Raw genomic sequence first — 26,612 nt, forward strand, 5'->3', positions numbered from 1 at the left:
ATAAATTAAGTGAAGGTGCATTGCACACAGCAGGGGAGCGGGAGGCCCTGTAGTCACAGTTTTGTACCACACATACAAGCGCACGCACTGACTGGAATGTCGCAGCTAGAGGTAACAGTCCGTCCCGCCCCTTATATATAACCACGCCTTCCGCCCCTCAGCCAGGCGTTGGCATCTCCGTCCCGCCCCTTATATATAACCACGCCTCCCGCCCCTCAGCCAGGCGCTGGCATCTTCGTCCCGCCCCTTATATATTACCACGCCTCCCGTCCCTCAGCCAGGCGCTGGCATCTTCGTCCCGCCCCTTATATATAACCACGCCTCCCGCCCCTCAGCCAGGAGCAGTTACACAGGGGAAGGCGCTGGCCTCTGATTGGGCGGAACTTAGCAACCACCGTTTCTATGGTCAACAAATCGGCGCCCCGGCTCCAGAGGGTAGGTGCGTGCAGGTAAGTAGTTTGGGAAAGGAAATGTACAGGTGTACAAAAACCAAAGTCTGTGGCGCTGCACACAATATCAGTGGAGACAGGTCTGCAGAAACGTCTGGAGGTCCTATAGTCCGCAGTCTGCGCTGTAGTGGCTGATTACAGAGAGCACTAGAGCTGGGTTTACTCTCAGAGATCCAGTATGTATGGATTTCTTTTCCTCCCTTATATAGCGCTGACATATTCCGCAGTGCTTTCATCACACTGTCCCCAATGGGGCTCACAATCTAAGTTCCCTGTCATAGAGGATCTCTTATGGTAGGGGCAGGGTGGGACTGGGATCACAAGGCTGGCCTGGCACACAAGCCCCCTTGCCCACATAGAATAACGCCTCCTCCATATTGTGGTGAGATAGCGGCATTACCTATCTTGGTCATCTAACCACAGCATCATCCCAGGAGAGAGAGTAGGAGTGGAACATAAAAAACAACCATTATAACCTATAATACCGCCATATAGTGGTCAGATACCAGAGAATCCAGCACCGAGCAGACACCGTCACAGGCAGGGTACAAGACAGTGAACCTGTCCGCTCTGCCGCCGAGTCTCATTTAGGCATTGAGAAGGATATATTGGCTAAAGCCTCATTCAGTGTGAGGGTTTAGTCAGATGATTGCATTTCCTGCTTTTTGAGACCACGTTACTGTATATTATGTAATTTGAGTCTCATTTAGGCCTCTTGCACACAAACATTTTTTTCTGTTTACGTTCCGTTTTCGTAATCATTCATTTCAATATATCAGCAAAAAAAAGGAAGGTACTCCGTATTCCTTCCGTTTCCGTATTTCTGTTTTTCCATTCCATTCAAAGATAAAACATGTCCTATTGTTGTCCGCATAACAGACAAGGATAGTACTGTTCTATCAGGGGCCAGCTGTTCCGTTCCGCGAAAAACGGAATGCACACGGACGTCATCCTTAATTTTGTGGATCCGTTTTTTGCGGACCGCAAATTACTGAAATACCATACGGTCGTGTGCAAGAGGCCTTAGGCTACAACCACATTCCAGTTGTCTGTTCTGGCATAGGTACAAAAAACGGTATCGCCAGATCCTAATATACCGGGCGCCACTGGCGCCCCACAGGTGACTATAATGAGATCCTATCCAGTTTCCGGTAGGAATGCTACCATTTTGCAGGACAAGATACTTCTGCATGCTGCATGTTGCTCTTTTTTTGCCAACATCTGCTATAGAGGCTTCTGATGGAACTTCGCTGTGTATTTCTTATACAATAATTCGGGAACACCTTTCTTAGAACTCTTCATGGTGCAGTTCCTCTGTTATTCCACCTGGAAATGTATGAATAAAGCAACATGCTGATATAAATATTCCCCTTGCCAAAGGCGATGTCCTTACATGTTCTGATGGTGTCCAGTCATCGCTGAAAGTGTTGCACATCCTATTGACAAGGGAAATGGTGGCACCCAGTTGTCACTTAGGCCCGGGCTACACTGAGGTTTTTTGCAGGATCACACATTCATTTTACCTATCGTGTGGCTTAAAGGGAACCTGTCACCTGGATTTTGGGTATAGAGCTGAGGACATGGGCTGCTAGATGGCCGCTAGCACATCCGCAATACCCAGTCCCCATAGCTCTGTGTGCTTTTATTGTGTATAAAATGCGATTTGATACATATGCAAATTAACCTGAGATGAGTCAGAGCTTGAATATATGACTCTTCTATGGTCACACAAGTAAGATATGACTCTTGTATGTTAATTTGCATATGTATCAAATCATTTTTTTTACACAATAAAAGCACACCGAGCTATGGGGACTGGATATTGCGGATGTGCTATCGGCCATCTAGCAACCCATGTCCTCAGCTCTATACCCAAAATCCCGGTGACAGGTTCCCTTTAATGTATGGCTGAGTACTGGAGCAGTACCACTATTTATATATGATATATTTCCAGGGGGGATAAAAGAAGAATGGCAGAACACAGAATAGATGCCACATAACTGGTGACAGATCCTCTAAATCCAGTACTCACATGTGACATCTATGATTGGGGAGATTTGTGAAAACTGGTGTAAAGTAGAACTGGCTTAGTTTCCCACAGCAACCAATCAGATTCCACCTTTCATTTTTCACAGCCCCTTTGGAAATTAAAAGGTCATCCACAGATCCCCCTACAGTGCCATCCACAGATCCCCCCTCCCCTAAACAGTGCCATCATGGCACTGTTTAGGGGAGGGGGGATCTGTGGATGGCACTGTTTAGGGGGGAGATCTGTGGATGGCACTGTTTAGGGGGGAGATCTGTGGATGGCACTGTTTAGGGGAGGGGGGATCTGTGGATGGCACTGTTTAGGGGAGGGGGGATCTGTGGATGGCACTGTTTAGGGGGGATCTGTGGATGGCACTGTTTAGGGGGGAGATCTGTGGATGGCTCCCTGTATTTAATGCAGAGTGTGTGTGTGTATATAATGCACACACTCTGCATTAAATACAGGGAGTCAGAGTCAGACTCCCATCAATCTGAGTCACCCTCTTGCAGATGTGTGTATATAATGTAGAGTGTGTGCATTATATACACATACACTCTGCATTATAGCTGCATTTCCCACCCTAGTCTTATACTCAAGTCAATAATTTTTCCCATTTTTTAGGGGTAAAATTAGGGGCCTCGGCTTATACTCGGGTCGGCTTATACTCGAGTATATACGGTACATATACTGGATGCAGCATTGACCGATAGCTGTATATACCGCCAGGTTTGTTGTCAGACTAATAATTCAGACCTCAGAACCAGACTCCTCACTCCCAGGCTTCTCTTCAGATCTGGATGCCACCATCACACATCCGATTTTCATGGATGTGTGCTGTGGGTCAGTAAAAAAATCACAGAGATGTGATGTGGACCAAACACGCTCATTGAAGTCTACGGGGTCTGTGAAAATCATGGACATAACATGGATGGCATCCGTGGTGCGTTCTTTTTTCATGGAAGACAGATAGGTAATGCCCTTGAAATTTATTTTCAGCTGAGCAAAGTCCGTGGATTACGGATGACACATGAAGGGTTAAAAACGGATACACATACTATCCACGGAGCCTTCGCGGACATCTACATGGATTACGTACTTTTTTTTACGTACGTAATACTGACACATAAATGTGTATTAAGCCTTAACCCTGGTACTGTCAGTGCAGTAGCTCTTTTGATGAAGTGGAGCCTGAAGTGAGAGGACTAACTATTAGGGCTCATGCACACAAACTTTTTTTGCGTTCCGTATACGGGCCGTATTTTGATTCCATATACGGAACCATTCATTTCAATGGGTCCGCAAAAGATGCGGACAGCACTCTGTGTGCTGTCCACATCCGTTGCTCCGTTCCGTGGCCCCTCAAAAATTATGAGGCATGTCCTATTCTTGTCTGCTTTGCGGACAAGAATAGGCATTTCTACAATGGGCCGCCTGTTCCGTTCCGCTAATTGCGGAAGGCACACAGGCGACTTCCGTGTTTTACGGCTCCGTAGTTTGCGGACCGCAAAAAACGGAACGGTCGTGTGAATGAGGCCTTAGAGAACGACCACACAGCATAGTATAGGTGGTCTGAATTCCTAATGCCCATGTGGTACTGAAGGTGCAGCGCAACCATTAAGAATTCAGACCACCCATACAGTGCAGTCTTCTGTAGTTAAATATCAGGTGCTGTGGCCTAATTGGTGGCATGGTTCGTAACCGCAGCTGGCCTCAACCTGACTGGATCACGACTGCACCGTGTGGTCATACCCTAATTGGCCATTATTAGATAAATCCAAAGATCAGGGCTTTTCAGATATTTTGGCCTTATCAGCTGACACATGGTGGTACTGGTGCCTCACTAGCGAACAAATGCTAATGTGCAGCACCAAATACCTTAGTGGCCCCAGCAATATGAAACAGATACTGCCATGAAGTGCACATAATACCCCCTAGCAGTGTTTACTACCGCAGTGAAGCACAACATTCCCCCCTCTCCCACTGGCAGCAGCATTGTCACTGACAGCAGCATTGTCACTGACAGCGGTCCTGATCAGCTCAGCTAGGGGTTACCCCAAAAAATTTGATCTCCAAGTAATTTACTGACACTGTACAGTAAGTATGGTGCCAGTCGGGCCTCTGGAGATGGACAACTCTTTTGAGAACCAGAACCTACAGAATAACAATTCATATTCACACTACTCCTGATAATAAAATCTTCACAACAAGTATTCTATTAGCAGTTTAGCATGGTCAGTTCTAACAGACTCCTTTTAAAGTATGTTTTTTACACTTTAATGTGGCTGTTTTTTTCTATAGTATTTGCATGCACTAACAAGTAATAGCTATATATGGTGATAGGTGCCATGATTTCACAACATCTTTTAACATCAGTCAATTTTGTGATGAATCAATTAACATCAATTTCTTAAAGGGAGTCTGTCACCACATTTTAGCATGTTAGACCGTTAAAATAGGGTTATGTGATCCAGCCAGAACATAAAAACGGTACCTTTGTGGTAGAAAACGGACTTTTCAATCTGCAGAAAACGAACTTATAAGATTATCTTCTGAGCCCTCTCAAGTGCCCAGGGCGGTCTCTCAATCCTCAGAGCCCCAGGCAGGCACCTCCTAAACGGCTGATAACTCCGCCCTCCGTGCGCCTCTGCCCGCCCGTTTACTCCCCTCCCCTGTCCCTTTCCACTGCGGCTGTGCGGTCCAAATCGTAGCGGGCGCATGCGCAATGCGATGCCCGCTCCTGGCAGGGCATCGCAATACCTATTGCGCATGCGCCCGCTACGATTTGGACCGCACAGCCGCAGTGGAAAGGGACAGGGGAGGGGAGTAAACGGGCGGGCAGAGGCGCACGGAGGGCGGAGTTATCAGCCGTTTAGGAGGTGCCTGCCTGGGGCTCTGAGGATTGAGAGACCGCCCTGGGCACTTGAGAGGGCTCAGAAGATAATCTTATAAGTTCGTTTTCTGCAGATTGAAAAGTCCGTTTTCTACCACAAAGGTACCGTTTTTATGTTCTGGCTGGATCACATAACCCTATTTTAACGGTCTAACATGCTAAAATGTGGTGACAGACTCCCTTTAACTCCAACACTCAGACCTCAGTAATTATTGTTACATATGTCTGCTTTCTTTAGAGGGCATCTGTCAGCAGTTCTGTACCTATGACACTGGCTGACCTGTTTCATGTGCTTTTGGCAGCTGAAGGCGTCTGAGTTGGTCCCATGTTCATAGGTCCCCATATTGCTGAGAAAAATTTTAAAAATGGTAAAATATGCAAATGAAATTCTAGGAGCAACAGGGGAGTTGTCATTAGACCCAGAGGCTCTGCTCTCTGTTGCTGCAACCTCATCACTTTGATTGACAGGGTCAGGCGGTGAAAATGTCATCATGCCTGGCCCTATCAATCAAAGTGCAGAGGGCGTGGCAGTTTAAGAGAGAGCTGAGCCTCTAGGTGTAATAGTAACGCCCCCGTTGCTCCTAGAGGCTCATTTGCATAGATTAAAACATCATTTTTCTCAGCAATGCGGGCACATATGAACATGGGACCAACACAGATGCCTTCAGCTGCCAAGTGCACATGTAACAGGTCAGCCAGTGTCATAGGTACAAATCTGCTGACAGAATCCCTTTAAAAATAATAATGTAAAATTCTTTACTCCATCAGTAAACAATTCTGATAAGATTTGTCAAATGATGAAATGTTTGAGAACATATATGGGCTCATGTAGACGAACGCATTTTATTTGTGTCCGTTCCGTTTTTTTTGCGGACTGTATGCGGAACCATTGACTTCAATGGGTCCGCAAAAAAAACAAAACAGAAGTTACTCCGTGTGCATTCCGTTTCCGTATGTCTGCATTTCCGTTCAGCAAAAAAATAGAACATGTCCTATTATTGTCCGCATTACGGACAAGAACAGTACTGTTCTGTTAGGGGCCAGCTGTTCCGTTCTACAAAATACGGAATGCACATGGACGTCATCTGTATTTTTTGCGGATCCGTTTTTTTTGCGGATCGCAAAATACATACGGTCGTGTGCATGAGCCCTAAGTCTGTATCTGTATTTCAGCTGCCTGGAAAGAAATTGCGCTGAATGCACTTTATTTCTTTATATGTAGATGACGGATGTCCGCAAATATGGAAGCAACAGCGCAAGTTTCATCAGCAGTATGGCTGCAGTCCTATGGGCTCAGTAAGAAGAAACTCACAATGCCCAAAATCCTGGCCCGGCTTGGCTTTCAGCAGAAGGAAGGTTGGACATGAAGTATTACTTCTAGAAAAATAAAATGGACATATGAGCAGTAGTTATGTTCCATTCTGAATGCTGTGTTACTGGAGATACCATACCCAGGTCTACTAGAGTATTGCACCGCCATATTCTCGGTCCACGTCTGATCTGCATTGTTTGTGGGTCACACGCCAACCCATTCATTTCTACAGGACCGCAAAACATGCGGACAGCACATGCATGTCATCCGTGTGCTGTCCGCATCCGTTATAGAACATGTTGTCCATCTTGTGTTTTTACAAGTGGACCCCCAAACAGTGTGGGATGCACACAGACCACATCTGTATTTTAAAAATCCATGATTTGGAGACCACAAAATGGATACGGTCATGTGAGTGTAGCCTAAGAGCTCATACGGAGACTTTATGTATGAATTTTGCCATATGTTGAAGACCACACGGACACTACTTATTGTTTTCAGTGGGCGTCTGGGCTGACCGGGATGTATTTCCATACGTGTCCTTTCTAGATGTCTTTTTTACACAGATACCACGAGAAACCACTGCAGGTGTCTGCTCATGGATTAGCGGCATGAAATAGAGCTAAAAGCCAGAAGTGGGTCCGCCGCATTCAAACTGCAGCAGATTCTGCCATGTGAACTCGGCCTTAAGATGAGTGTCCACATTCCGTTTTTTTTATGCAGCTTTTGAAGCTAAAGCATAAAATCGATCCTAAATGGATTTTGTGGATCGGATGCAAACCAATTCACTTCAATGGGTCCGCGAAAGAAACAGACAACACACCATGTGCTGTCCGCATCATTGTGTGTCCGTTCCACGGCCCACAAAATAACAGACCATGAGGGCAGGACGTTCTGTTCTGCAAAATGCGGAATACACGCAACCAGTATCCATGTTTTGTGGATCCGCAATTTGCGGACTGCAAAAACAGCAATGGCCCTTGGGGTCAAGAGCCCTTGGGGTCCATTCAGATGTCCATAGTGCATTGCGGATCCGCAATACACCCGGCCGGCACCCCCATAGAAATGCCTATTCTTGTCCGCAATTGCGGACAAGAATAGGACATGCTCTATTTTCTCGCAGAGCTGCGGACCGGAAGATCGGGGCTGCGCTCCGTAAATGTGGATGCGGAGAGCACATAGTGTGTTCTCCGCATCCATTCTGTCCCTATAGAGAATGAATGGGTCCGCACCCGTTCTACAGAATTGCAGAACGGATGCGGACCACACTTGCAGACTTCTGAATGGAGCCTTAAGCTGTACCTTTAGATTCATCCACAAATGAAAATCCTTAGTATAGTATTTTAATTGCTTCCTTTATGAGCAAGATGATTATGATCATAAAGCAACAAGGAAGTAGGGATTCCAGATTCCTAAGGCCTCTTTCACACGGGCGAGATTTCCGCACGGGTGCAATGCGTGAGGTGAACGCATTGCACCCGCACTGAATCCGGACCCATTCACTTCTATGGGGCTGTTCACATGAGCAGTGATTTTCACGCATGATTTGTGCGTTGTGTGAAAATCGCAGCATGCTCTATTTTGTGCGTTTTTCACGCAACACAGACCCCATAGAAGTGAATGAAAATCGCAAGCAAGTGCGGATGCGGTGTGATTTTCCCGCACGGTTGCTATGAGACGATCGGGATGGGGACCCAATGATTATTATTTTCCCTTATAACCTGGTTATAAGGGAGAATAATAGCATTCTTTAATACAGAATGCTTAGTAGAAGGTCAATTGATGGTTAAAAAATAAAAAAAAGTATTAACTCACCTCCTCCAATTGATCGCGTAGCTGCCGGTCTCCTGTTCTTTCTTCAGGACCTGTCAAAGACCTGTGGTGACGTCACTGAGCTCATCACATGGTCCAATACCATGGTGTTCCACGTACGTGTTCTGTTCGTGTTCTCCACAGGCAGCACACGTACCCTTTCATTTTAATGTATGTTTCCACACATCCATGTTTTTAGCATGGAAGCATGTTCTATTATGTCAGTGTTCACGGATCCATAACCCCATTATAGTCTATGTTTCATCCATGTTTCACGGATCATCAGAAATAGATGCTTTGAAAATGTATTTTTCAGCTGTGCAGTGTCAGTGAATCATGGATGACACACAGACAGCAAAAAAGCGGACACACGGATCCTTCACGGATGTCTTCACGGAGGCATCACCGAACACCTTTTCACGGATTTGAGAACAGACACGGACGTGTGACGGACTCAGGGGGTCAATTACTAACAGAAATAAGTCTATATTAGGCGTTTTTCTGGCAAAAAATTGTGACACAAAGGTTCTCTGCTCCGCAATCTGCGACTTTTCCCCGCTCACGCTAGGATGCGGACCAAAACTATGTTTGTGTGCATGAGTCCTAAGAATTACACAGGATTCCCACTGTTCTTATGCCGCGTCCAAAGCAGGACAGCTGCGACGTGTGCCAGCAGATGAACATATGTTTACAGCTAGTACCTGCTCAGCATTAGTTTCTCAAATGTGACAACTGAATCTCCCACCATTAGGCTACGACTACGCGGTGCGGTCATGTTGCTGTAGTAGACTCAACTGTCCGCAGCAATAGTTTGCCCTCCTTGCACTCCTACTTATATCATACAGTGTATTATTTTATATATCTGCTCAGGGGAAATCCTGTGTAAGAAATGAGGGCAAGCGTTAGGCTCTGTTCACCCGGTAGATATTGATGGCAAAATTTGGTGTGGATTCCTTGCCAAAAAGCTGCTGTCGGCTACGCGGAATCCCCCTTCCAGTGTTTTGAATAGTAGGCCGTCTGCTGGTCATGTCATTCGTGGCGCAGTCGTGGTTATAAACGGACGCCTACCACTGAAAACAATAGGAGGCGAATTCTGCAAGACCACTGGTGGAATTCATCTGCCAAAAGCTGAGTCCTATGGTGAATTATGTGGCTTTATGCTTGTTGTTATTGTGTGAGGGCATGTTTGAAGAACCCGTCATATAAATGTATTCATTTTTATTTGCGGTTGTTAAACATGAAGGACCTTTTATGAGTCATAGTCATACTACTTTTATGTCCACAGATTATGTAAACAAACTGGGGCGCCCGGTGTCCTCGCGGTACTCTCAAGGTCTTTTCCGACAGTACTCCAGCAATGGTAAAATCTACAACGTAAGTGTGCAGACCATTTCTATTATAACCAATGAAGCGGAGACATGCATAATACATGTCACATATCAATTATTCATTTATCAAGGCTATAGACACATTCTAGCCTTGATAAAGGTAGGCCGCGCGCTCTAGGGTTACCGCCAGCGACTACTAGTATGGGGGAGTCCGCTCTGCCGCACATACGTTTCATCACAAGGCAACTGGCTCGGGATATTTTCAGATTAGATCATGAATTGCATTTCTAAGGGTACGACCACACGTGCAGCTTTTTGTAGGAGTGGATCATGAAGGGAGGAAAAGTATTAAAGGGGTATTCCAGCAGCGGGATCCTGTTGCTGTAAAAATTAAACCATCCCGTGGGGCGCTGCCTCCTGCCGATAAGGGTCCGTATGAATGGGTCCGGATCCGTTCTGCAAAATTGCGGACCCATTCATTTTGAATGGGGACGCGGAACGGAAGTGCGGATGCGGACAGCACAGTGTGCTGTCCACATACGCACTTCCGTTTCGCAGCTCCGCAAAAAATAGATAAGGATAAGGGACTCAGGGTATTTCGTCAACTCCTGCATAATAAAGATCCAAGATATCTGACACTCCCGGAATTACAGGAAAAATTGGGGATATCAAAGGGTCATGAATTGCAGTATATTTAACTCATGCATTTCTGTAAAAACAGATTGCGAGATGTAAGCCGAGAATACACGGCAAATAGCTTTGATGTATTACTTAAAGGGATTCTGTCATCAGATTTGTGCCCTATAAGCTAAACATATGGCCATGTCGGTGCTAATAACATGAATCCTAAACTGCCCTTATTAAACCTGCTTGTGGCTCTATTAGCCCAAAAAACAGGTTTTTATAAGCTGTCACTCGCTTACCTAAGGTGCCCAAGGGGTTTTACATTAATCCATGGTGCCCGCCTGCACCCCTCGCCGTCTGGTGCCCAGCGCCGCCTTCCTCACCTCAGCGCCGCCTCCTCAATCCACCCATCCCTCTGCCAGATCCGACGCCTGCGCACTAGGCTCAGCCTGATGCACCGCGGACTCCTGGCAGCGGCTTCGTTGAGCGAAGGGACGGGTGGATTGAGGAGGCAGCGCTGAGGTGAGGAAGGCGGCGCTGGGCACCAGACGGCGAGGGGTGCAGGCGGGCACCATGGATTAACGTAAAACCCCTTGGGCACCTTAGGTAACCTGTTTTTTGGGCTAATAGAGCCACAAGCAGGTTTAATAAGGGCAGTTTAGGATTCATGTTATTAGCACTGACATGGCCATATGTTTAGCTTATGGGGCACAAATCTGATGACAGAGTCCCTTTAAGCAGTTGGGGACTAGACTAGCGTTGTCAGAAATCTACAGGCACTTGAGGGACAGAGAGAATGATAAAACTTATGCTCAATTATATAAGGGATGGAGACAATTGCTGGGAGAGGGGGATTGGAATGGGGATCATGCATGGTTGGTTGAGAACAAGGAAAGCAGTGGCTTGCGAGGGATGGAGAGAGTCCCAATTTAAGTTGATACATAGGGCAATTTATGCCTTCAATATTCCATCATCAACTAATACTATGACCAGACTGACCAATTGTCCTAAATGTGGTACGCCTAAAGCTGACCTAGACCACTGTATATGGCTCTGCCCAAAGGTCCGATTATACTGGGAATGGGTTTTGTCCTGGATCAAAGACACATGGCAAATAGATCTGCCTTTTGAGCCTGGAGTGTTATTTCATATTTTCCCAGACAGTGTCAGGATCCCTGGGTTAGTGGACGGGGTATTACTTGTAGCTGAGAGAAGTTTACTACGAAATTGGCTGGATTCACGTACGCCGTCTGATGAGGCACTTTCTGCTTATGGACCAGTTAGAGGCAGAGGCACACAAGAATAGAAAGTCTACTAGATTCCTAGATAAATGGAATGTCTTTATGTCCAGACACTTACCTGCAGATGAAGTTAAATCCCTTATGGCAAATCTCCAACATACAGAGTGGTATTTGTTGAGAGATCTGAAAGGAACTTTGGGAAAATTGAAAGTAGGATAGAGACATAAATATATAACAACATCCGCATAGGTATAAATGTCATAGATTGGTGGGTAGTATCCAGATGAAAGAAGTTGGGGGGAGGGGTGGGAAGGATGTTAGAGGGATTATTACAATTGTATTTTCTATTTTTGTCAAATGGATGTCATTTCAGCAGATGTGCAATGTTGATTACTGAACATGTCAAAATTGCATTTTGTATATGACTACTTTCAAATGAAACTTTCAATAAAATGTTGAATATAAAAAATAATAATACGGATGACGTTCGTGTGCTTTCCGTTTTTTGCGGAACGGACAGTTGGCCCCTGATAGAACGGTATTATCCTTGTCCGTTTGCGGACAATAATAGGACATGTTCTATATTTTTTTTAATATTAAGTAGATTTTATTAGCATTTTAATAATACAAACATAAGTCCCCAACACCCACATACGCTCCCCCCACAAACCATCATTATGATGCCCTCCATTTTGCAAAACTTGGCTACACCATCACAACCGCATGATAATTACAAAGGCACATGCCCTTTCCCTACAGCATTCCCCACAGAACTGTGATCTTATAAAGGAATATAACATGTTCTATATGTGAACGGGACGGAAATACGGAAACGGAAGGTATACGGAGTACCTTTGTTTTTGTGGATCCATTGAAATGAATGGTTCCGTGTACAGTCCGTATACGGAACGCAAAAAACAGAACACTAACGGAACAAAAAACGTTTGTGTGCCAGAGGCCGAAGTCAGCAGGAAGTGCAGCACAGCAGAGACCTCCACACCGACAGTACAGCAATGGCAGGGGATTGGAGAAGTGAAGCTGGTTTATTTCTTTACAGCTGAAATTGATCTTTATTTTTTGAGTCCTCGCCTAGTTTTTGGCTTCAAAAACTGTATATAATATGCACATGTGGGAGTACCCCGATACATTCTATGTGGGCAGCACGGTGGCTCAGTGGTTAGCATTGGTGCCTTGCAGCGCTGCGGTCCAGGGTTCAAATCCAACGAAGGAAAACATCAGCGTGGAGTTCGCGTGGGTTTCCTCTGGGTACTCCGGTGTCCTCCCACACTCGAAAGACATACTGATCGGGAACTTAGCTTGTGAGCCCCATTGGGGACAGTGTGATGCCAATGTCTGTAAAGCGCTGCAGAATATGTCAGCGCTATATAAGTGCATAATAAATAAATGTAATAATCTTGTCTGGATCGCTGTATTAATAGCCAGAAAGCGCTGTATTACAGGCCTTATAAAATGATGTGGTTGGGGAGATGTCATGTTTCGGTAGGCTTGTCCCCTATTCTGCGTATAGTCACAAGCAATATCCTTCTCCTAGAGCAGTAGAGGAATACAACTCCATTCACCTGATATAAATATGACTACTATCTTCTTTTCATCCATTAGTTGACAGCTAAAAATGAAGACCTTTTACAGAAGATTGAATCCGTCACAGACGTCATTGCTCTTTACAATCGAAGACTCGAGTGGCTGAAGAGCTCAAGTCGGTCAGTGTTTGGAGTGGTCCAGGAACAATCTGTAGTCCTCGTTCTAGACCTCAGTGCTCCTACCAAAGGACAACACAGATTGTGCCAGGACGTCATAAGTCTCGTCATCAGAGAACAAATTGCGCACATATCCAAGTTCAATCTTATTTGGTAAGTATGTCATTTTTCAATCAAATATCGCATGAAAAATCTTCAGTATATAGAGGGTGAAACTCTGTCTCCTCATGTGAAGGCCTGAAGCCGGTGAGAGAAAAAACATAGATTTCAGACTAGATGCAGTAAATATGTTTGTGTCCCTCTTGATATATTTATAGTCAAATCTCGCCCCAAATAATGTTTGTTAAAGGGGTTAGCCCACAAATTTAAAACAGTTTTTTACTCACTTTACCTGGAGGACTTGCTTCCCTTTCTGTGGGTGGACAGCAGCTCATCAGGCACCTTGATCTCCCAGGATACATTGGGATTAGCTCTTGTTAACCCCTTTCCCTCCCCTGCATAGAAAAAAGTCCCTGACATATAGCCCCAGAGATACATGTGGTATGTAATGCCCCCACAATTTGAAGCCCTTATATGGCTACGGTACATCAATGGAAAAATAAAAAAGTAATCGCTCTTGGAATGCAATGATGAAAAAAAAAAACCACATGTCCACTAAGGGGTTAAAGGGTTTCTGTCAGCAGGAAAATGGGTATGAAGCTGGCTGACATTAGCGATGTACTAATGTCAGCTGAACATAACTACATTAGAGCTATCTCACTATGTGCCGCCGTTATTGAGGAAAAAAAACTTTAATAATATGCTAATTATCCTCTAGGAGGGGGGGGGGGGGCACCTGCTCCTAGAGGCTCCGTTCTCCCACCTCTGGCCACGCCCCGCTACACTTGATTGACAGGGCCAGGCAGCGTTGGTCTCCTACCTCCAGCCTGTCTGCCGTGTAAATCTCGCGCCTGCGCCGTCCTGTTCAGTATTCGGCGCAGTGAGTGAAGCCGGCAGCCGGCGAGCGTCCTTCACTTACTGCCCCTGCGCCAAATACTGAACGGGATGGCGCAGGCGCAAGATTTCCACAGGAGACAGGGTTGGCAAGCGGAGCCCAACGCTGCCTGGCCCTGTCAATCAAGTGTAGCAGGGCGTGGCCAGAGGTGGGAGAACGGAGCCTCTAGGATGAGGAGCAACGCCCCCCCCCTGCTCCTAGAGGCTAGATAGCATATAATAAAAGTTAGTTTTCCTCAATAACAGCGGCAGGCAATGAGATCGCACTATTATAGTTATGCTCAGCTGACATTAGCACATCGCTAATGTCTTCCAGGTTAATAACCATTTTCCTGCTGACAGAAACCCTTTAAAAGCAGCTATTCATTTATATTTTACTGGGGAATAACCCTTTTAACCCTACACAAGCCTTTGGGGACAATACTTCCAGAAGCTTGTGACGATTGCTCGTCTGACCTTGGAATCAGCCTTAATACTTGACAAGTGCTCTGTAATCTGGTATGATATATTGTATATGTATAGGGTTTCAAAAGAGCCAGTGAAGTGGCATCAGAAGGTTATCCGTGTCACTCAGCACGCCATAGAAGAAGCTGTGGAATGGATCGGAAGCCTTGAGCGCTCTCCAGTGGCCAATGTGGATAGCGCAGCTGAAGCGGTGTCGAAAGCCTTGGATGACCAGGTTGTAAAAGAAGCCAAGTGCTACATAATAGCTTATTTTGTCAATGTACGGTGGATAATATATTCTGAGTTTATGCATGACCTCATGTGCGGAGATTGCTAGGCATTATAGACGTATAATAAGCTGTTTGTAGAACTAGTCTATTACAGCACAAAGTCACAAAGAATGCTGCAGATATTCATATTTCTATATTTAAGTGTTCTGTGATTCCTTGTGCTGTAGTATCTGAGGAGTTGTGATGTTTTCTTTAAAAAAATATCTATGACAATGAGAAATAAATCAGACATGTTATGTGGGAGAGCTGCAAAAAGAGCAAGGATTCCTGACGGAGTGAAGCACACAGCACAAACACGTACTTAGGCTACATGCACACGACGTGATGTACATTTTTTTAATGGCCATCACACATCCATTTTAGTCTATGGGGTTATTCACACCGCAGTTTTTTTGACTGTTAGTGAAAAACTGACGTCAAAATATAGAACATATTCTATCTTGTCTGTTTTTCACTTACCGACAGCCCCCATACAATTGCATGGGTCCGTTTTTAATGTCCTTTTCTCAGAAAGGCGTCAGTGAAAAAAACGTCTGTTAAAAATTGACAGTTTATCCATTATTAACGGACGTTTCGTTTCACTGTCGTGTGCGTGAAGCCTAAGTGTTCCCCTGCTAATATTATTTTGGGGAGTGTGAAATGCTCAAGGGGAAATCTAGAGTCACCGAAAGCGGTAACATACCAGTTCAGGGATGGCCAACCTGAGGGTCTCCAGCTGTAGCCAAACTACGACTCCCAGCATGCCCAGACTGCCTACAACTATCAGCCTACAGCAGGGCATGGTTGTAGTTTTACAGCAGCCGGAGAGCCGCAGGTTGGCCATCCCTGTACTAGTTTATAAGGCTAAAAAAACCACATTTGTCCATCCAGTTCGGCCTGTCATCCTGTAAGTCGATCCAGAGGAAGGCAAAAAACCCTGTGAGGTAGAAGCCAATTTTCCTCACTTTATGGGAAAAATTCCTTCCTGACTCCAATCAGGCAATCAGGATAACTCCCTGGATCAACGACCCCTCTCTAGCAGCTATAGCCTGTAATATTATTACACTCCAGAAATACATCCAGGCCCCTCTTGAATTCCTTTATTGTACTCACATCACCACCTCCTCAGGCAGAGAGTTCCATAGTCTCACTGCTCTTACCGTAAAGAATCCTCTTCTATGTTTGTGTACAAACCTTCTTTCCTCCAGACGCAGAGGATGTCCCCTCGTCACAGTCACAGTCCTGGGGATAAATAGCTGATGGGATAGATCTCTGTACTGACCCCTGATATATTTATACATATTAATTAGATCTCCCCTCAGTCGTCTTTTTTCTAAAGTGAATAACCCTAACTTTGATAATCTTTCAGGGTACTGTAGTTGCCCCATTCCAGTTATTTCTTTAGTTGCCCTCCTCTGGACCTTCTCCAGCTCTGCTATGTCTGCCTTGTTCACAGGAGCCCAGAATACAAAGTATCTAAAATTACACAGCATGAGGCGGCGTGAAGAATTTGTGGCATCTATAGTCTATCTAGTCTAAGATGTCTGTATCTAAGACAGTATTAACTCTGCCCAGTATATTCATGCACATTTTAAAACTCTGATCATAGACCCGTACTGCTTTATATGGAGTCTGTACTTTATTCCCCCAGAATCATATTTTTTTCTCACTGATTCATATTAAATTAGTGAGACAAAAAACCTTATGTGTTCCGCCATATAAAATAAGAGGCATGCACAGTTACCCACAGTTATGGGACCATATTGGGGATATGAAAAATTTGCAGACCGCAAAATGGATACGGTCGCCTGAATGAGCCCTAAGTTGGTGTATCCTCTGGTTTAGCGCTTGCTGCTAAGGTGCTTGAAATGCTGATCATAGACAGTTAAACAGCATTTATTCTTCAGACCTTCATGCCCATGGTAGGGTTCAGAAGGTGTTACAGGTTAAAAATTAACATTTTAACATGGCCTCTTTCATCTAATTAGCAATGTGTTTTATATCGCAGGTTGAGGCTATTTACTACTTCACCGTTGCGGATGCACCAGTGGCGAAGATGCAGAAATTGAAGCAAAGCCTAGAAAACAACCCCTGTCCATTGCATGTTGTGTGCTATAATCCACAGGAAACTGAGACTGTAACAACGCTGAGTGAGTTAAGTCGTCAAACATCAGGAAGGTATGTGGTTATAAACTAAAATATTACATATATGGAAGATCATAAAATATACTGTACTACATTAGTTTTCAAATGCATACTATTGTCTAGACCGGGGTGCACAACCAAAGCCAAGAGCCAAGAGACGTCTCGTTCCTATACACTTGAATAGGAACAAGCTGTCCCATTGAAGTGACTGGGATGGCTTGTAATTACACCTTCTCACCACTGAGATGTTGACGGCGAGCAAGTAAACAATGAATGAAAGGCTGCGCTCGCATGGAGCCTTCTCTTCAACCAGCTGATCGGCAGAGGTGCCGGGTGTCGGACCTCCGCTGATCTGATATTGATGACCTACCCTGAGGATAGGTCATCAATATTAAAATCCCAGAAAACCCCTTTAAGCACTATTCTGGTTGTATACCAGAACCATAACAGTAACCTTACCTTCTGTTACAGACAATGGTTGTGGAACCACTGAAGGAACAGGGCCAGGGCAGACGGAACTAGGTCAGGGACACATGCACAGGTTAGGACAGACAGACAAATGGATTATATCTCTACTGCATGCTCCAGTAGGCAGATCTATAGAGATCTTTTACACAGGCAAGAGGTGGAACACATAGCCAAACATATATAGCAGGGCTAATAAGTGCCACACAGCCTAGCACCTGTACACAGAGCAAGAGTGGGTTAACGCCTAGAGTGCCACAGAGTGCTGTGAGTTGCAATGAATAAACCCTAAGACCTTATGCCGAATGCACACGGCCGTGTTCCGCGGCCGAGAGCAGTCCGTGGTATGCCGGGCTGGATTCCTTTTCAGAGCAGGAGCGCACGGCGTCATTGGTTGCTATGACGCCGTGCGCTTCATGTCGCCGCTGCACTACAGTAATACACTATACGTGTGTATTACTGTACAGCAGCGGCTGCATGAAGTGCACGGCGTCATAGCAACCAATGACGCCGTGCGCTCCTGCTCTGAACAGGGATCCAGCCCGGCATACCACGGACCGCTCTCGGCCGCGGAACACGTGCATTTAGCCTTATTCACACGTCAGTGTTTTGGTCCGTGATTTCCATCAGTGATTGTGAGCCAAAACCAGGACAGGAGCCTCCACAGACATAAGATATAAGGGAAAGATCTGCACCTGTTCTGTGTTTTGGACCCGCACTTGGTTTTGGTTCAAAATTACTGATGGAAATCACTGACCAAACACTGACTGTATGAATTAGGCCTCATGCACACGACCGTTGTTCTGGTCCGCATCCAAGCCGCAGTTATTACGGCTCGGGTGCGGACCCATTTACTTCAATAGGGCCGCAAAAGATGCAGACAACACTCTGTGTGCTGTCCGCATCCGTTGCTGCGTTCTGTGGCCCCGCAAAAAGTGGACATGTGTGGTCGCTGGCCTGGTACATGAGTACCTGATTCTCACAGCATTAATTACCGTTAAGAACTCATTATGTACCCAGTTAGCGGCAGAGAGGAGGACTTGGATGGCCCCCAGGGTCATTGGCCCTCCGGGAAATTTCCCTGTAAGGTCTATGGCCAATCCACCCCTGGTTATCAGTAAGTAAAATCTCAGAAAACCCTTTTAATAAAAAGCTCTGATTTTACATTGTGTGAATTGTTTAGGGTTGTTTTCAAAAGATATCTAGATTTTTTACTTCTGTCTCTTTTAGTGATAATGTATTAGAAGCTTGTTTCAACCTATTGTATTATTTCCAACAGGTTCCATGTGTATTTGGAGCAAAATAAAGAGGACATGAAGACAAATCAGTTCAATGGGTATCCAGACATGCCAGAAGCATCCGGAGATCTCCCAGGTAAAGTTTTCCTGGAGGAAACATAACATAAATGTGTTCTGAGAGTGTTATGGCTGACCCTAGCAGCCAGTCAGACCTCTTATATTTCCAAATGTCATAGAAAAACGGTTCTTGCATTTTTCTGTAATTTCTATACTATAAGTAAGTATGTATTAAGCCGAAACACTGGGGGTCATTTCTCAAAGACTGGCTTTCTACCCGGTATTTGATAATTTATGACAAGATGCTGGCCTCATCATATAATAGACGCACCTCCGGCAGTCCAAGTGCCTGGAGTATAAAACCGCTCCACTCCCTGAGTACAGTAGTTTTTTTGCCTGCTTGTAATTTTTTTAGGCGATGCTCTGGCCTCCTTCACACCCCCGCCACTTCCAAGTGGCGAAGACGGCATACAAATGCCTGTGTGACAAAATATTTTTGCACAGGCGTTTAAACAAAAATGTTTTTAAACAAAGTGTGCAAAATGTTTTTAAAAAATTGCACGCTGTATATCATACCATGCACTCCCCTAGACTCACTGTATTCTTTGCTTGTAGAGGATCCCGAATCCCAGAAACAGAGCTTTACTCAGAAGTAAGCCCCCACAATACAATGTGCAGTATGGCTCCACTCACGCACTGTTTTTCTGGCCAAAAAGTGCGTGCTTATGGACTGAAAATGTATATAGGACATGTATTTTTTTTCGAATGATTTGCGTATATTTGCTTTATAACATCAGTATCAAATAAATATCATTTTAGAACTTGACCTGTGGAAGGATGAGCTTTTGATCAGGAATGAACTGGGTGAGGCTCAGGAGAATCTGAGACGACTTGAAGACATATGGAAGACTTTCTACCACTCCGAAGATGGTAAGTCAGGTTTGCACATTTACTTGGTTTATCACAATTCATAGGGAAGTCAATTGCTTGGTCAAGCTTGCTTTACATTTTTAGACCATTTTCCTTTCTTTGTCTTCTGAATGTCCCTTCAAAAAGTTAAGAAAGGATAAAAAAAAAAAACTGTCTTCAAACAAGTACACGTAAGATCTGTTCATTTGTGTATTTCTTTTGCAGGAAAACATACATTTTCCAAGGTTGAAATTCATGTGACTATAAAATAAAAATTAAAAGAGCCTGTCAGCTCTTCTGATGTTTCTGTTCTAGTAAATACTTGTGCAGCCCATGGAAATTCAGTTTGCATTGTGATGTTCCACTGTTATTCCTCTAAGAAATTTATGAATAAATTGACAACTGCTTGTCAAGAAGGTGTCTGATATTATCAGCAGTGATTGGACCATTATAAACTGTGTAGGGACACCCCCCCCCCACTGGAAGCACCTAGCTGTAAGGCCCCTTTCACATGGGCGAGAATTCCGTGCGGGTGCAATGCACGAGGTGAACGCACTGAATCCGGACCCATTCATTCCAGTGGGGCTGTGCACATGAGCAGTGATTTTCACGCATCACTTGTACGTTGTGTGAAAATTGTGGCATGCTCTATATTGTGCGTTTTTCACGCAACGCAGGCCCCATAGAAGTGAATGGGGCTGCGTGAAAATCGCAAGCATCCGCAAGCAAGTGCGGATGCAATGCGATTTTCACGCATGGTTGCTAGGTGACTATTAGGATAGGGACCCAATCTTTATTATTTTCCCTTATAACATGGTTATAAGGGAAAATAATAGAATTCTTAATACAGAATGCTAAGTAAATTAGGGATGGAGGGGTTAAATTATAAAAAAAATTATTAAATTCACCTGATCCACTTGTTCGCTCAGCCCGGCTCGCCTTCTTTCTTCTTCATTGAAGACCTGGGAGGAAAAGGACCTTTGGTGATGTCACTGCGCTCATCACATGGTCCGTCACATGGTCCATCACCATGGTGAGGGACCATGTGATGAGCGCAGTGATGTCACCAAAGGTCCTTGTCCTCCCAGGTCCTGTAAGAAGGACAAATGAAGACCAGCAGGGCTGCGTGAACAAGTGGATGAGGTGAGTTTAATTATAATTTTTTATTTTTTTTTTAACCCCTCCATCCCTAATTTACATAGCATTCTGTATTAAGAATGCTATTATTTTCCCTTATAAACATGTTATAAGGGAAAATATTAAAATCTACACAGCACCGATCCCAAACCCGAACTTCTGTGAAGAAGTCCGGGTTCGGGTCTGGGTACCAAACATGCCGATTTTTCTCACGCATTAAAACGCTGTGCACTCACGTGGAAACATTGCGCATTTTCCCGCAATGCACCCGCATCTTTTCCCGCAACGCCCGTGTGAACCCAGCCCAAAGGTATTTATGATTTACTAGTAGGAATTGCAGAGGTATGGAACAATGCAGAGTTCTAAGAAAATATACTATACTATGAAAAATGCAAGTATTGACTAAAATTGATATGTCCACAATGTTGATATGTCTACTTTAACAAATAGAATAAAACTTTTTACTTAAAGAGGCAGTAACGTTCTCTACTGTGATTGGATCGCACTACAGCCAGGGAGAAGGAGGCGCCCATTGAGAAACGGGGCAGTCTCCTCCTTCCTGTACCGATGATATTCATTTCCATACCAGGCGGGAAAAGTAAAAGGGGGGCACAGCGGGGGAACGGAGCGGCGCCCAGACAAACTAGTAAGCGATATTACATCCCTGCACTATGCCCTACATAACCTGCTAGTTATTTCATAATGTCTGGACCCATGAATGGTCCTATTTAATTCTCTTAAAGGAGAAGCTCTGATGTAAAGGGGTTATCCTATGATTAATGGAAAAAAATGAAAATCAGACATCATATAGTACATGACAATCTCTCTCTAACAAAGTTAGAACCGGCCCTGTACCACACATGGATACAGAGCTCTCCCCATTCATTGCTCAGGGGGGTGTCCTGTCTGCTGCAGCTGGTGGCAGTTAAAGGATGGAGCTGAGCATGTATGTCCATCTCAGTGAGGTGTACAGGTAAATAAGCAAAAGAACAAGCAACAGGTGGAGCTAGACAGATTTTATTGAATAACTCAGTGACTATACTATATTTTTTATCTACATGCTTCTACAATGGCAGTTCAATCCCTTTGCTGTCCTGTGCCCATGGGCAACACCTTCCTGTGTGTGAAATAGGGCTACTGTATATCTGCTCTGTTGCACTACTGCAAGGGTTAGCCTTATCTTGTTCTGATAGCTGCTGTGAGGCTGTGCCCAATTGCTAATCAGCTTCTTCTATATAGCAGTGTTGCTGACCTCACTTCCTTGCCTGGGCAATTTGGTGTCTACAGCTCTTGATAGGTCTCTCTAGCTTGCTAAAGCTTGTAAAGAGCTACAATCTGTTTGTCTGCCTGTATATTGGCTGCTGCCTGTTTCCTAATCCTCTGCCATCTGACCTGCGTCTGTTCTGTATACTGATCCTGTGCTGTCTGCCCTGACCTCTGGACTGTTTCACGGATTTGCACAAACTCTGCCAGCCCTGACCTCTGCCTGTTTCCTGACTTTGTGTATTGCCTGTTCCCTTGGTGCCATGCAACAGTGTCTCTGATCCCCGTGGGTCTGAGGCAGTTTGGCCTCCCCATGGCACTTGCAGAAGCTCATTTGCATGTTTAAAAAGTGTCTTTTTCATGATCTCGACGACGGACACAGAAAAGAAAGGTACCATTGTAATGAGGGTCAAAGAGTCTATAACCTGACCTGAGCGGTCTAAAATGCTCAGATTAGGTGACAGACTCTCTTTATTATTAATATACATAATGCGACTGTTTTAGGGTGGTTTCACACTAGCGTTATGGAGTCCGTTATGGCTTTCCGTTATAACAGGGTTATAACGGAACATAACGGAATCCATAAGACGGAAAGACGGATCCGTTTTGCTGCCCATAGACTTGCATTATGACGGACTGCAAAACGGACGCCTTTAAAAGGCATTCCGTTTGTTCTCAGTCCTAATAGAAGTCTATGGGAATAAAAACGGATCCGTCTGGTTCCTGTTATGCAAGACGGAAAACAAAGTCCTGTCGACAGGACTTTGTTTTCCGTCCCACATAACGGTACCCAGACGGATCCGTTATGTTTTCCCATACACTTCTATTAGGACAGAGCAAAACGGAATGCCTCTTAAAGGCTTCCGTTTTGCATTCCATCCTATGGATTCCGTTATGTTCCATTATAACCCTGTTATAACGGAAAGCCATAACGGACTCCATAACGCTAGTGTGAACCCACCCTTAATAGGAATTACCTAATTGGACCTCGTACTGCATTGTTATGTAATATATATGCAAATCTGAGCGTATGTACTCAGTGCTTTATCTCTATGTTCATAGAAAAGAACCGCATCACTACTGTAGAGGAGACTTCTGAAGACTGTGTTAGCTCAAAGGAATGGCTGAAGAAGTTTGGCCTAAAAGCACAGAAATTGTTGATTTATGATGCCCTTGCTGATTGTGCCTTTCGTCACAGTGATGGAGTAGTTGATATAAAAACCAAACCAGAGGATGAGTCTATACAGACAGATGCGGTATGTACTGGAAAAGTTACAATAATCTGGGCTGGAGTTTTGAGGGTTTACAGTTTTTATAGTTTAAACACAGTGGGGGAGTATAGGATATAAAATATATAGGGGGTCATTTATTATATTGAAATATGCTTTTATTAGGTGTATTTCAAGCAGTTAGTTGCGCCGCAATTTGCAACTTCTCACGGCAGGTCTAAAATTGCATCCGGATGCAAGCTGTTTTTCACTGAAGCCTCATTCGCTTCTATGGAACTAGAGCTGCGAGAAAAATGCAGAATATAGGACATGCTGCGATTTTTCCTGAACGCAGAAATGATGCATGAAAAATTGATTTGATTCACGAATCGCACCCTGACGCAAAACTTGCTCGTGTGAAAGAGGTCTTATGGAAAGACATGCTGAAAAAAACTGCCTACGTTGCGTAATTTTCTGCCACAAAATCTGAAACGTGTGAAGGCACCCTAACGTTTGTGGACTGTTAGGGTGCCTTCACACCAGCAGATTTTGTGGCAGAAAATTCTGCGACTGAAAATCAGTTCTATTCATTTGAATGGGGCAGCAAGCACATGGATTTCTGTAAGCTCCATTAAGGTGAATGGAACAGATTTTCAGTCGCAGAATTTTCTGCCACAAAATCTGCTGGTGTGAAGGCACCCTTAGGCTCCATTCACACGTCTGTGGTGTGTTGCGGATCCGCAACACACCCGACCGGAAACCCTATAGAAATGCCTATTCTTGTCCGCAAGCTGCGGACAAGAATAGGACATGTTCTACCTTTTGCGGAGCTGCGGACCTGAAGATCGGGGACTGCGCTCCGCAAATGCGAATGCTGACACAACACTGTGTGCTGTCCGCATCCATTCCGTCCCCATAGAAAATGAATTGGTCCGCACCCGTTCCGCTAAATTGCGGAACGAATGCGGACCCATTTGCGGACGTGTGAATGGAGCCTTAGGCTACCTGTACATGGGTGCGGCTGTCTTGCAGAAATTCCGCACAGATTTCTGTGGGTTTCCACACCAAGAACTGTGTTACATGCAGTTTTTGGAGCAGATTTGCTGCAGAACTCACCCTTGCATTGAAAAAGGGTTAAATCCGCACAAAAGAACAGCACATAGAATTAACATGCTTAGGAATTCTAAATCCACACAGCAAATCAGTTTCTGCCTGGAATGAAAAAGCAAAGTGTACATGTGATTAGTCTAATCTATACACTTTGCTGATTCTGTACTTTGCTTGTTTTGTTCTGCACTAGAATTTGTGCGGAAAAACTGCACTTAATCTGCAAGGTGTGCATGTAGCCATATTGGTGTGGTAATGCCAAGTATGAGTAAACTTAGTTTTGCATCTGAATATTACAAAGTCTAACTATGATTTGAGAATGTATTTCCAATCTTTTCTATGACCTACAGGAAAACAATATGAAATGGATAAATGCTAAATACTGTGACCGTTTTGTCCATATGCTTTGGGAAGATGGCTCTGTGGTGCATGTGCACATCAGTAAGGAGAAGTGTCGGTGGTATGAGGAGAAAATGAAGACCGCACTAGACAAAATGAATAGAAGGTGATAGGATTTTACACTAGTCACACTGGGCCTTTGTGTGTTTTGTGTATTACCGTATTTTTTACTTTATAAGATGCACCCGATGATAAGATGCACCCCAGGTTTAAAGGGGTTGACCGGGTTCAGAGCTGAACCCGGACATGCCCTTATTTTCACCCCGGCAGCCCCCCTGAGCCTAGCATCGGAGCATCTCATGCTCCGATACGCTCCCGTGCCCTGCTCTAAACCGCGCAGGGCACGGGCTCTTTTGTTTTCAATAACACACTGCCAGGCAGTAACTTCCGCCCGGCAGTGTGTTCGGTGACGTCACCGTCTCTGAGGGGCGGGCTTTAGCTCTGCCCTAGCCGTTTTACTGGCTAGGGGAGAGCTAAATCCCGCCCATCAGTGCCGGTGACGTCACCGGGGTTCCTGTCAGCCCCATGGGGAGCCCCGGTACGTCACCAGAACTCCTAAAAATTTAGCGCAGGGCAAAGGAGAGCATCGGAGCATGAACTGCTCCGATGCTCATGTCAGGGGGGCTGCCGGGGTGAAAATGGAGGTATGTCCAGGTTCAGCTCTGAACCCAGACAACCCCTTTAAGAGGAGGAAAATAAGAAAAAAATAATTTTCATCAGTCCCCCATAAATATCAGGACATCAGATCAGGCTTCCATATAAGGACATCACAGCTGACCCCCTTATCAGGACATCACATCAGCCCTCCATATCAGAACCCCATCAGACCTCAGATCAGCTTACAATGTCAGACCCAAATCAGACCTCAGATCAGCCCACATTGTCAGACCCCCATCAGACCTCAGATCAGCCCTCAATGTTAGACCCTATCAGACCTCAGATCAGATTAAAATAAAAACCTCCTCTTACCTATCCTGCACCGCGGCTCCTCTTCACCTCCGGCAGAAGTTGCACTCCCCTGTCTTCCCGACCTGCGCAGCTCTGTACGCTGTCAGGACAGTGAAGTGCCGGCCCCAGCATGGAAGACCGAGGAGGGTGAGTACTACAAGCGCTTGTGGAGCTTCGCTCCCAACTCCTGACACCTAATTCATACTAGTGAGTGCTTCCATAATGGAAGTGCTTACTAGTATTCGCTTTATAAGACGCATCGGCCATTTCCCCGCACTTTTGGGGGGAAAAGTGCATCTTATAAAGCGAAAAATACAGTATTACTGATTATTTACCAATAGAGACGGTCCGGAAGGATAACATAAGGATGAACCTTGATAATTTAAAGTTTTTAACTATGAGATTTTACTGTTACTAAATATAGGTTGTTTTCCACCTTTCTCAGGATCAGATGGCTCCAGAATGGGAGCAGGGAGCTGTTTGGTACTATCCTTGAAGATCAAGTGTATATTCTCATTGATACATCACATTCCATGAAGGACAAGCTGTTTTTAGTGAAAGAGAAAATATTGCAGCTTATGCAGGTAAAATATTATTCTGCAAAGCAGAAATATTATTGGTGGATTT

The 26,612-nt window shown here is 44.8% G+C and overlaps 1 protein-coding gene across 2 annotated transcripts in view; it reads left to right on the forward strand.

Annotated features, from left to right (window-relative positions):
- Positions 1 to 334: 334 nt before the first annotated feature.
- VWA3B (von Willebrand factor A domain containing 3B) overlaps positions 335 to 26,612 on the forward strand; it is a 161,527-nt gene continuing 135,249 nt past the window's right edge. Inside the window, exons 1-11 of one of the 2 annotated variants that reach the window (XM_044286819.1) lie at positions 335 to 435; positions 6,591 to 6,724; positions 9,778 to 9,866; positions 13,306 to 13,556; positions 14,919 to 15,075; positions 17,118 to 17,287; positions 18,999 to 19,093; positions 19,834 to 19,944; positions 23,386 to 23,579; positions 24,989 to 25,143; positions 26,431 to 26,569. In XM_044286819.1, the coding sequence (XP_044142754.1) occupies positions 6,598 to 6,724; positions 9,778 to 9,866; positions 13,306 to 13,556; positions 14,919 to 15,075; positions 17,118 to 17,287; positions 18,999 to 19,093; positions 19,834 to 19,944; positions 23,386 to 23,579; positions 24,989 to 25,143; positions 26,431 to 26,569 (1,488 nt within the window). In that variant the 5' untranslated portion in view covers positions 335 to 435; positions 6,591 to 6,597. Of the gene's footprint in view, positions 450 to 6,590; positions 6,725 to 9,777; positions 9,867 to 13,305; positions 13,557 to 14,918; positions 15,076 to 17,117; positions 17,288 to 18,998; positions 19,094 to 19,833; positions 19,945 to 23,385; positions 23,580 to 24,988; positions 25,144 to 26,430; positions 26,570 to 26,612 lie in introns of both variants that reach the window. The other variant, XM_044286820.1, reaches the window with a different exon arrangement.

The sequence above is a fragment of the Bufo gargarizans genome, chromosome 3 (assembly GCF_014858855.1).
Source record: "Bufo gargarizans isolate SCDJY-AF-19 chromosome 3, ASM1485885v1, whole genome shotgun sequence".
NCBI classification, from domain to species: domain Eukaryota; kingdom Metazoa; phylum Chordata; class Amphibia; order Anura; family Bufonidae; genus Bufo; species Bufo gargarizans.